The following is a 12,735-nucleotide window of genomic DNA, read 5'->3' as shown; positions in this document are numbered from 1 at the left end:
GATTGTTTACTCTGATCAACAATGTCAATCATCATGTTCTTAGGGTACGTAACATAATTTGGGTCGACATGGTTTATCTTAAGTAATTCAATTTCAATGTTAAATAAAAGACAAAAAAACCATGAATATAACACTCACTAGAAAAAAGTGAGTTCCTCTATAGGGGAATCGAACTTTCAATAAAGAAAATTGTTTTGCCATCTTCCTAAAAAATGGATATACCATTTATATTGTATGATTGAATGTGCGAATGCAAAGTTTACATGCACTTTTTTGGGTCTTCGTGGACATGAATATTTGACCTAAAATATAGAAACAAAACATTAAAATTATATACTATCTTTCAATTCCATGGTAGATTCGGCCACGTGATTGCTTTATACCCATTATGAGAGAGATGGAATTGGTAATTTGAAATCTTAAAGTGAGGAAGAAAAGAGAAGTTTAGTTGCACTTTTTCACTTTAAATTTTAGGTTGTCGTGGTCTAGGAATATTAGAATACTAAATCTGCAATGCCATTTGTTACATGTTGTTAGCCTTCACTTTTCTTCCCCCACACTCACCAAGATTCACATTTCATGGTTGCAATTGCAAAGCAATGAAGAAACCAAACCAGTGTTCAGACTTAGAATATTCTTAGTTTAACTCATACACCAGAAATTGCACAAAGACACTCTCATGTGTATAATAAGCATGAATCTTTTCTAGATTAACCTTCAAAAATGAGATAATTGCTATAAAATTAAAAGGGTCACCATTTTTCTTTGATTTCATAATAATACTCTTTCGTTCATAATGTATACTAAATTTAGCTCAACATGTTTAACCGTTTCTTCTTTGTATAAATTTTCTAGTCCAAACACCATATAAAGACTTAAAAAACTGTGAAGCTAGGTGGTCCTCAAAAGTGGCTGCACTTTTTTTACTTTTGAAATGCTTTGAAGTACACGTGGAATGAAGTTTAGAGAAAGAATGTGGATGTTGTTGTTACACATTTGTACGGATTTATACTCTTCTTTGTGCTGATCTACTGGATATCTCACTAATATTCACCAACTATCATATGAGCTTCAGATAGTTACTTCCACCCTTCAAATTGATTCTCAAGACAAAAAAACAACTCTCTTTAATTAGGTCCAATTTTTCCTTTCTTTACTATTCTGGTATCAGGTATAGAATTTTAAGAATTCTCAATTAAATTACTAAATCTTGTGTGCCTCTGAGTCTAGATTAACTTATTCTTTCCCAGCTCTAAAAAGAAGCAAAAGGTTATTTGTATTCATATCCAACGTTTGAGTTATCATAATGTTTGGGTTTTTTTAGAAATTTGTTTTGTTCATCGGATTAAGATTGACTGGGAAAATAATATTAAACTGAATAAATGATAACTACAACTTAACTGCAAATAAATGGTTTCTCTTCTACCTCAAAATGAAGCCTAAGTTCAGTTGATGTGTGTGTGTGTGGAGTTGAAGAATCCAAAGGAAAAGTAAAACTCTGGGAGTTCAATTTGCAGTTCACTATAGGGCAGTTCGAGCAACACCATTTCTGAAACTGTGAATTTTCCATGTCTTTCACTTCAATCAAATTAGAAAAAAATTGTATTTTGACACCCAAGTTTCCTCTTCCTTCCATTTGACTCTTCCTTTTATTAACAAAATATTATATTTAATAAATATAAATAAAATTTTGAAGTAAAATAATAATATTATAAGTATGAAATGGAAGTATAATAAAAAACAGCGTCAAAGAACCCAAGTCTATCAAATTATTACCATAAAATATTTCTGAAATGAAAAATTCTAATCATGTTAAAATAATAATAATAATAATATAATATTTGCTCCTGTTAAAAAATTTATACATACTCAAAATATCGAAATTACTAAGAGAGATAATAATAATAATAATAATAATAATAATGTGTCTGTTAAGAAAATTTATACATGGTCAAAAAATTCAAAAATACTCGTGTTTTGCCTTTTAAATTTGTCTTATATACTTGGATGTTATATATACTTTGGTTCTATAAGAACCGAAGCCCATAAATTCGGAAAAATTTTAAAATTATATATATATATATATATATATATATATATATTTTAAATTATTTTATCTGAGCAAGAGATATAGATTTCGATTATTGAAAAATCAAAGTTTATAAAATTTATATGCTTCGATGGTAAGGAATCGAACTTAAAGTTAAAAAAAATTTCAAAATTATCGAAATATATATATATATATATATATATATATATATATATATATATATATATATATATATATATATATATATATTAATTAGTAGCATTCTTTAGGCTATGGTTATTAGTAAAACTGAAGTCTATTAGAATATAAGTCTAAATTTTACAAATAGCCAAAGTCTAAAGGGTTATCTAGGGTAAATTTAGACGAAATTTTAAAGGTGCTAATGTTCTCTCTTCCTCCATTGGTTTGTTATGACACTGCGAACACCGTTTTGCACACTCCTCCACTCACCTCCCTTCCTTGTCGTTGTTGATCAATTTGCTCCTTTCCTCCACACTCTTCCACATGCGTTGCTTCGCCACCACTCTCCTCCCTTCCCTTTCCTTTTTCATTTTGGTAATCGCAAAACTAGAACTGTCGCCATTGCTGTCACGCCGCCACTTCGCTCCCATCCTTTCTCTTCCCTCAACTCTCCTCCATGCTGCTACTGCCATCGCCACTTTTCTCCTTCCCTTTTCTTCCCATTTTGAAAGTACAAGAGGTTCACTCATGATCATGTGTTTGTTTTTTATTATTTTCTTAATTCTTGGTGTCTAATGCAATTATTTTTGTTTAGGTTCTTCATTGTGTAGGCGCAATTCATCACTTGGTACTCCAAACATTAGAATAATATGAAATCAATTAGCAGTTGAAGTTTTATAGATAGTTAATAAATTAGTCTTTGGAGTCTTAAGAGTAGTTAATGTATTAGACCTTAGAGTCTTATAGGTGGTTAAAGTGTTACCTGTTTATAGCCATTTTTGTCTATTTTGAGTACCACAATAAGAAATATGTGAGTCTATAAACTATATTGTTAATGAATTAGCAATTGAAGTATTATAGGTAGTTAATGAATATGTTGTTGGAGTGTTAAGAGTACTTAATATATTAGCTGGTAGAGTCTTATGGATAGTTAATGTGTTATCTGTATTGAGGCGTTTTATAGCCATTTTTGTCTATTTTGAGTACAATGGTAAAAAAATATGAGTCTATAAATTGTATTATTAATTGCATGAATGGAACAATGACAACAAATAAACATGAATCAAATTATTCACAACCAGTACAAGAAAATCCAAAATTAGAAACCAATTTTAGAAACAAAAAAAATTAGTCACTATAGTAAAACATTTAGATACCGATTTACAATTTAAAATTATTGGTTACTAAAATAGTCACTATTATAAACAAAAAATAATAATTGGTCACTAAATTGATCACTAATTAATTAGACACTAATTTAGAAATTAAGTCATTTTGCTAGGCAAAACCTAGGTAGCTAATTTTTATTGACCAATTTTCTTTGGTAGCCAAAGCCATGGTAGCTAATTTTTAAGACCAATTTAGTGACCAATTATAATTTGTTATTTATAATAGTGATTATTTTAGTAACCAATAATTTTAAGTTTTGTAAATTGGTATCTAAATTGGTCACTATAGTTACTAATAATTATTGGTCACTAAAATTGGTCACTATTTAGAAGTTTTCTTGTAGTGAGCAAGCTTGATTTGCTTACAAAGTGGTATCAAAGCAGTTAGCTTGAATTTAGACAAGAAAGAAAGTGAGAGATGACTAGTCTTACAAAGAGTTTGTCCTTGCCCAAGTTGATAAAGACGGTCAACTATAACAATTGGAATCTCAAAATGAAGGTTCTTCTTGACTTCCAAGAAAATTGGGAGGTGGTAGAAAATGGTCATGCAAAACTAGAAAACACCAAGATTTGATCGAAATCCCAAATGAATGCCTTGAGAGCAGCGCGTAAAAAGGACAAGGCATCTTTGTAGATTTTGTACCGAGCCATGGACGAGTCTGTCTTTGCGAAGATTGCAAGTGCAAAAATCTTTAAAAGAAATGTGAGACATTCTAGAGAAGGCATATAAAGGGATGATTGAGTGAAGTAGGTGGCTTCAAACACTCAGAGGTGCGTTGGAAAGCATAAGAATAAAGGAGATAGAAGGAGTAGCCAAGTACATAACTCGAGTTGAAACCATGACGAACCAACTTGGCAGAAATGGAGAGGAATTGCCCGTTAGCCAAGTTGTGGAGAATATTTTGAGACCTTTGACAATTGACTTTGAGAATGTGGTATGCGTAATTTAGGAGTCGAAGGATCTATAAATGCTCATGGTTAAAAAGCTTATCAGGTCTCTTGAGGCGCACAAGTAGCGAAAGAGGAAGGCAGAGCCACTAGATCATGCACTTCAAATGAAGGCATCAATTAAAGATGAGAAAGCTCAAAACACTCAAGCTAGAGGACGATACTGAGGAGGAAGAGAAAGAAGTCCTAGTAGTAGAAGCTGAGGACAAGAAGAGGAGAGAGAACAAACCAACCAAAAAAATTGGTGCGAAAGAGGACGAAGTTCGTGAAAAGGAGGTCGGTTGAGCAAGTCAAATGTTGAGTGCTTTATGCATGACAAGTATAAATATTATGCTAAAGAGTGCTACTTGGATAAGTGCTTTAGTTGTGATAAGGTCGAACATTTTACTAAAAAATGGCTATCTAATGAAAATAAGAAAAAATCAACCTCACAACATAAGTTAAAAAAAAAGCGGTGTTGTTGATGGTGGCATGTAGCTTGGGGGTTGAGCACAAGTGAGTGGAAAACTCAACAAGAAGGCCAAATAACGTGGAGATTCTACAAGAAAGTCGAACAACATGCAGAATTAGATAAGATAGTAGAATAGTGTTAATAGGTCTACCAGAAATTCTGATAGATTAGTGGTGCATTCGAACAACTCAGAGAGGGGCACATAGACCTCGATGGAACAAGTGCAGAACTTAGATAACTTAGTGGAGCATGTGGAAAGCCTGAATAACTCACTAGAGAAAATGAATAACTCGAAAAAGCCCGATGGCCATGGGGAGCTCAAGTAGCTTGGTGAAACATGTAGATAACTTGGATAAGTCAATGGAGCAAGTGGAAAGCTTAGATAACTTGGTGGTGTGTCCTTACTACTTAAATATCTTGCACACATATGCAGAGATGAGCTAGTAATTCAAAGGTTAGAGATTGCAAAAAGTTATTTGCAACAAAGAGTTTAAAAGGAGGTTAAAGGTAATGCAATTTTACTGGCAAGCTAAGAGAGAAGAAAATAAGCTTTGCATAAGTGGCGCTTGGAATTTGAACAAGATCTTTCAAGATTGCAAGAATAATTGCGTGCCGAAAAAGGATCTAAGAGCTACATTGGAAGTAATAGATGAGAAGTGATGAATTGAAATGGATGACGAGTTTGATGTGAAGTGGGAGTGGGGATTTTTGATCCCTCAAAAGGAGCTCGACTTACTGACAGGAACCTAGTTAATGACAAGTCGACCACGAAGACAAAAAAGAACCCGATTAGGGACAAGTCAACCAAGGTTAAGAAGAAGTTAGCTAAAATAAGGAATAATTTAGCCATCCAGATAGTGAAGATCCCGGTCAATCATCAAAAGAGCAAGCACAATATGAGAGAAGTTACTGCACATGGGAAGTCATGATGAAGAATAGAAGAATCGAGATAAATAATAAAAGAAGCATTTAAGTTTGTAGGGGAATTTTATTGGGTTTAGAATAAACTTAAATTAATTAGGCATTGAAGTGTTATAGATAGTTAATGAATTATTCGTTGGAGTCTTAAAAGTAGTTAATGTATTAGACCTTAGAGTCTTATGGGTAGTTAAAGTGTTACCCGCTTTGAGTTGTTTATAGCCGTTTTTGTTTGTTTTGAGTATGGCAATAAGAAATATGTGAGTCTATAAACTATATTGTTAATTGAATGAATGGAACAATAACAACATATAAACGTTAATCAATTATTCAAGAGAGCTTGATTTACTAACACATAATATAATTTTAAATATTAAAACTGTAATATATTTAGAGTTGTGAATGTAATGACATATGAGTAAATTTCAACCTAGTCTTAGAAGTAGCTCATTTTTATTGATTCACGATAATTTGAAAAAAAATTTCAACTTCGAAAGGTTTCACATAAAATGAGTTAGGGTAAAGCTCAGTGTGGTTTCAAAATAAGACTTCAATTAATTCTTAATTATTGTTCAAAATTTAAATATCCTAAATTTCAAATTGATACTTAAATATTAATTTCATAATAATTGTAAATTGACTGTAATTATTTTTTATTGTTTTCAACTTAATTATAAGGTTAAGGTTAGGGGTCCAACCTAATTTATCTGGGTCAACTTGACTTGATTTGGCTAGACTTTACATGACTATGACCAAACTCAACTAGACATTTATTTGAGTTAAACCAACACAACTCAATCTGACATCACCTTGACTTGAATTCAGTTCGACCTAACTTGACCAAGCTTGACTTTATCTTGAACAAGGTTAGGCCCAACACAACCTAACATGAGCTTACCATGACCTAATTCAAACTAACTTATAGGTCAAACCCTACCCAGTTCAACTTGACTTGGGTTCAACCCAACCCAACTTGCTTGTGCTTAACTGAACATAGCTTGACTTAGGCTCAAATAGAACCAACATTATATTTCTTAGGCCCAACTTGACCAAACTTTTACTGGCTAAGGCCTAACTTGACCTGACTCCATTGAACCTGACTTGGGTACAAACCTTGGTCCAACTCTACTTGACCTAGCTTGAGCTTGACCGACCCTAACTTAGGTTCGACCCTGACTTAATTTAGCACTAGTGTCGGAAGGAGATTTGGCCGCAATTAATTTTTTCATTCGTCCCCGGTTCTAAAATCGAGGCATATAAGGCCGATGCCAAAAAGGGTCAGCTTTTGGCCTTGGGTCTGAACCGAAGCAGAAACCCCCCATTATGGCTCGGTTCTTTTGAAAACTGAAACCATATAGAGTTTGACATGTAGCACTACATCTCTCTCCCCCATTAGGGTTTCATTCCAACATTGGTGAGTGACAACAATGGAGGTTTGTGTTCACATTGCACTTTGCTACATTTCAAGCAACGTGGTTGATAGTGGAGCTCGTGGTTTCACTTTCGTTTTCAAACCTGTTGGTGCTTTCATAGTGTCTGTTTCGTCATTTGCATGGGCTTGTGACGAGCACTGCCATGGAGGTGTCACGGTGGCTCGATCTGTTGTGCAATGGCTCGCATGGAGGATATTGCTCTATCAAGGCTGAAGGTGGCTGGTTGATGCAGAGATGGTGTTGCGTCGTGGTTAAACAAAGGGTTTGTCGGAGTTCTGATGAAGGAGCAACATGAGGGATGAACTAGTGGCTATCGTGGAACTCAAATGATCACGACAACGTGGAAGGAGGCTCGACGGTGGCTGACAGTGCGAAAGGAGGCTGGACGATGGCGACTGTTGACGGAGGCGCGAATCAGAGGAGAAAAAACGAAGGTGCAACACTGTGGAAGACGGAGAATAGTGCATTCGTGTTTTAAAGTCCCTAATTAGGTATATTTCCTCTCTTCAATTTTTAACTTAGGCAAAATAGGGCTTTTGGCACCGATTCAATTCCACCCAAGGCCAAATGTCACTCTCCTAGTGGCAATTTTGAAATATCAACGAACTTTTTTTCTTCGGGTTAGTGAAACCGAAGCCTATAAAGCTTTATGGCAGCATGTATTTAGTAACCGAGGCAAACAAAACATATTTTGCTTCGAGTATTTGAGGAACCGAGGTAGAAAAGTTAGCAGAAATTTAAAAAATGCCATAACACAATTATATGCTTTAATTTTGTGATAACCAAAGCCTATAACGTGAGGTAAAATCCCAAAATTGCATTAGTGTAGGTTAGGTTCATGTCAACTTGACTTGATATAATCTGATTTGGACATTGTTTGATGTAAACCCAACTTAATTCAAAATACTCGATTTCGACCCAATTCAGTGTGAGCTAGACCAAAACCGACATGAGTTAGATTTGAATGTGTTTTTCATAAAAGCAAAATCTTTTTCCAATAAATGTTATTTTTTATTTTTTATTTTATTTTCAGTTTTAATTATTATTGGATTGGTCCTGATCTAGAAACTTTTAAGCGTTTTTTGTGATTATTTTTTTAATCCGGTGGACCTTTTAAGCAGTGGGTTGGGTCAGGTTAACAAGCTCGATGTATGTACCTATATATATGTGGGGGACCTACATTTGGATTTGGAGAAAATATATAAATATGAACATAACACTAATGCTTTAATTCCCATATTTGTAGGCTGAAAAGGAATTACAAATATGATAATACTAATATTTTTCTTCATCATGGTGTGAGCCCCAGGGGCATCAATAAGAGCCTCCGAAGCATATATGGTTAATCTTTTGCACTCTTTCTAAATGGCATATTGCCACATGTGTGAATGAAAGTGTAAAAGAACAGTTTAGCTGCACTTTTAGCCATCGTGGAAATGAATATTTCACAAAAAGAACAACACACGTGAAAGAGTGAAATCAAGGTTTGACAAACTCTACCATGAACGAATGAATCACAATGCTTAGTTTTCATCCATTGTGTTATGAGAATATGTTATAGTAATCTCACACTGCACTGAACTTAGTGACTTTAAACAAGGGGCTGTCATGGTCTTTCGAATATCAGAATAATCTGTATCTGCAATGCCATTGGTTACATGTTACCTTTACCACTCGCCATTCTCCTCCACAAAGAGGAAGATTCACGTTTCATGGCTGCAAAACAGTGACACCACAGAGCTGCTGCTGCACACTGCAAAGGCTTGAGTTGTTGGAATATTCCAACACCCTCTTTGTACACTAAAGTGCATATATGTCACTTCCATGTTCTTCCATATCTATTACTTTCCCTTTTCTCTGCCCATCTTTCTTGTCCTCAAACAATGTATATATTGGAGTGCCAAATACTTAAAAGAAGAAAAATATTATTACAACCTTGTGTTTTCTTTATTGTTTACTTCACTTAAATATAGCTTTGAGTGTTCCAAAGATTAATATGTCTGATCCTCACAGAATAATAAGAAACACCAGTGTTGTAAAAGTTGTTGGTAAGAACAGTAATACTATGTTGCAGTTGAGTTTGAAATAAGGTTGTCGAAATGGTAAAGTAGTCCTTAGTTCGAAGTCATTGAGTGAAGTAAGTGGTCCGAAAAAGTGTGTGCACTTTTAATCTTTAGGGAAGGAACGAGATACATGCAGAACAAACACCCAAGAGATTGCTTTATTCCCATTGTGTGATAAAGACATTGCACATTTTCACTTGAACTATTTCGCTTTAGATTTAAGGCTATAATGGTTTGGAACATTGCAATGATCTATATCTGCAACGGCATTTGTTAAATTTTTAGTGCTACATGTCACTTGCTTCCCCACTGAGACGAAGATTCATATGTCACAGTCATATATACACACTCCACACTCTATACATAGCTAATTACTTATCTTCACGCAGTGGTTAAATCCTTTCACAAATTTACTAAGAGAAGAGCATATATTAAGGAGTATAACTTGAGATTTTGACTGTTGCATTGCATGCCTATAGAATCTACCTGGACCCAAATTGACACATGTCTCCAAGTTGTGCCATCATAACAGCATGAACAAAGGCTTCAACATCTCTTTAATGATTCCAAAAGGCAAAGAAGCAATATAAGACATCTCTTTAATGATTCCAAAACAAAACCCCATCTCCTATTATTTTAGTACTGTCAATCAAGGAAATCCTCAGCACTTTTTCTAAGTGTTTGATGAAGTTGTATAGGGAAAGATTAATACTTGAAACTAGTAATCATTAAACTGAAAAAACTGATTTTTTCCATCATGTATATATCTAGAGTTGATACTTGGTAACACTGATTACACTGAAAAAACAATCAAAACCTGTTGTTCTTTGCTTTTGGTGACCCTGAAACACAACCAACCACTAGATAAGCAAGAACTTTTGTAAGCCACTAACTTTCTGCCACGATGGCACCCTTGATTCTCCCCCAACACTACTTGGTTCGGCTCACTGAACTCAACTCTTCACTCAAACTCACTTCACTTCCAAACTCAACACACAAACCCTCTTCACTTCCCTTTTTTCTCCAAAACACACACAAAAACCAACCAAGTACAAACACTACTCCACCCCTCATACAATATTTCAACACACAACATGTTGAAGGAAGGCACCAACAACGTTGGTGTTGGTGGCAGCTCCAGCACCTGGTCACGCGTCTGCGACACGTGCCGGTCAGCTCCATGCATAGTCTACTGCCATGCAGACTCAGCATACCTGTGTTCCTCCTGTGATGCTCGTGTCCATGCAGCCAACCGTGTGGCCTCAAGGCACGAGCGTGTGTGGGTGTGTGAAGCGTGTGAACGTGCTCCCGCAGCGTTTCTTTGCAAAGCTGACGCAGCTTCTCTTTGTTCTTCGTGTGATGCTGACATTCACTCAGCGAACCCTCTCGCCAGCCGCCACCACCGTGTTCCAATTCTCCCCATTTCGGGTTCCCTCTTGGTAGAACCAGATCACGAACCGGAGCACGGTTTCGTGAACGAGGTGGAAGAGGAAGAGGAAGAAGTTTTCGATGAGTACGATGATGAGATTGAAGCTGCTTCGTGGTTGTTACCACATCCTTTGAAGGGTAACGAGGAGGAGGAGAATGGTTTTTTGTACGGTGATGAGTTTTTGGACAACCTTGTGGATTGTAACTCGTGCGGTCACCATAACCAGTTTAGCAACGTTTTTCAGCAGCAGCAGAACTACAACACTGTTCCTCAGAACTATGCCGTGGTTCCAGTTCAGGTGCTGCAACAATCGCAGCACTTTCAACCGGGTTTGGAATTCGACTCATCAAAAGCTGGGTTCAGTTACGATGGTTCTATTAGCCAAAGTGTAAGGATCTTCATCTTACTTCTTCTAACAAGGGCTTTTTGAATTCTACTTTTTCTTCTTTCAAACTCTTTATTCATCAATTGAATTGTACTTTATCAGAAAAGGTCTTAAATTGCAGTACCAATCTTTTATGGTGAAAAGTCTAAAACATTGATGTTGTAGTCGAAATTTCACTCACATACCCATTTTTGAAACCTTGGTTGGAACCAAAGTGGGATTTAGAAGCAGTAACTGCTGTAGTTCCTTTCCCATGTTACTCTTATTCATTTCAAAATGTTTCATATTTCTTTGACTACCCTTTTTCGTTCACTTTTCTGTCTCTGAGTGACATTTTTTTGTCGTTAACATGAGTTTTACCCTTTTTACTGTTTCTTGTATTCGCTAGCTAGTTCTAGCTGCGACTCCTTCTAAACACATACTTTGAAGGGTAACTTTTTTCACCAATTTTCATCCCTAAACTTTGTTTCCCATCTCATTTCAACACAATTTCATCAATTGTGTGTTAAATTCCCTTAACTCTGAAGCTTCAACACAAATAATGAGCCTCTTAAAGCCAAAAAATTGGTGGGGGATTAATCTGTTAACACCTCTCTTTTATAATTTTTCTCTTTTGCATTTCCTCCTTTTGTATTTTCTCCTTTCTTGTATCATATATCCATTACTTCTCTCAAATTTTCGTTTTTTCTCATTTTTCTCTTCTTTTCATCGTCTCTTGTTTCTGAGATGTGAAACCAACAACATCAGTTTCACAAAATTGGTCAGCCATTAGCATTCAGTTTACAAAATTTGTCACCAACATCTGATCCTTTTTGTTCTTGTTACAGTGTGTGCTTTATAATAACCTTTTGTTGTTGGTAATTCAGGTATCAGTTTCATCAATGGAAGTTGGTGTAGTCCCAGAATCAACAATAAGTGACATCTCAGTGTCGTATTCAAAGTCACCAATAGGGACAAGTGACCTATTTCCTCCCCTTCCCATGCCTTCACATCTTACACCACTGGACAGAGAGGCCAGAGTCCTAAGATATAGGGAGAAAAAGAAGACAAGAAAGTTTGAAAAGAAAATAAGGTATGCCTCAAGGAAGGCTTATGCAGAAACAAGACCACGCATCAAGGGTAGATTTGCAAAGAGAACTGATGTGGAAGCTGAAGTGGACCAAATGCTCTCCACAACACTATTCAATGAAGTTGGAGGAACCATTTTCCCATCTTTCTAGGAATGGAAAGAAGAGAAATTATCAATAGTCAAGACATAGAAGACAAGGTTGAGAACCACATCATTGGAAGGCACCACCGCTTTTAATGTAACTCTTATGCTGTCTAATTAGTTTGGACTATTTTTCTATACTTATGCTTTATAAATATAGTACTTATATATATATATATATATATATATATATATATATATATATATATATTAAGTAGCTGATTCTGCAAATTTTGTCTTATAATTTAATTTCTCAGTTTTGTTGTCTGTTTATATTTTTCTAGAAATTTGTATTTGTTCATCGGATTAAGATTGACTGGGAAAATAATATTAAACTGAATAAATGATAACTACAACTTAACTGCAAATAAATGGTTTCTCTTCTACCTCAAAATGAAGCCTAAGTTCAGTTGATGTGTGTGTGTGTGGAGTTGAAGAATCCAAAGGAAAAGTAAAACTCTGGGAGTTCAATTTGCAGTTCACTATAGGGCAGTTTGAG

At 35.2% G+C, this 12,735-nt stretch overlaps 1 protein-coding gene across 1 annotated transcript; it reads left to right on the top strand.

Annotated features, from left to right (window-relative positions):
* The first annotated feature begins 10,162 nt into the window (after positions 1 to 10,162).
* Positions 10,163 to 12,389, top strand: LOC114182632 (zinc finger protein CONSTANS-LIKE 2-like). The gene is made up of 2 exons (XM_028069532.2): positions 10,163 to 11,029; positions 11,893 to 12,389. Exons 1-2 carry the CDS (start codon positions 10,307 to 10,309, stop codon positions 12,244 to 12,246), a joined length of 1,077 nt encoding a protein of 358 aa, XP_027925333.1. The 5' UTR covers positions 10,163 to 10,306; the 3' UTR covers positions 12,247 to 12,389.
* The last annotated feature ends 346 nt before the right edge of the window (positions 12,390 to 12,735 follow it).

This window comes from Vigna unguiculata, chromosome 4 (genome assembly GCF_037176805.1).
Source record: "Vigna unguiculata cultivar grain cowpea cultivar isolate G323 ecotype 2 chromosome 4, ASM3717680v1, whole genome shotgun sequence".
Taxonomy (NCBI): Eukaryota; Viridiplantae; Streptophyta; class Magnoliopsida; order Fabales; family Fabaceae; genus Vigna; species Vigna unguiculata.
The sequence above is the reverse complement of the archived record's forward strand: the minus strand, read 5'-3'. Positions and strand labels throughout refer to the sequence as shown.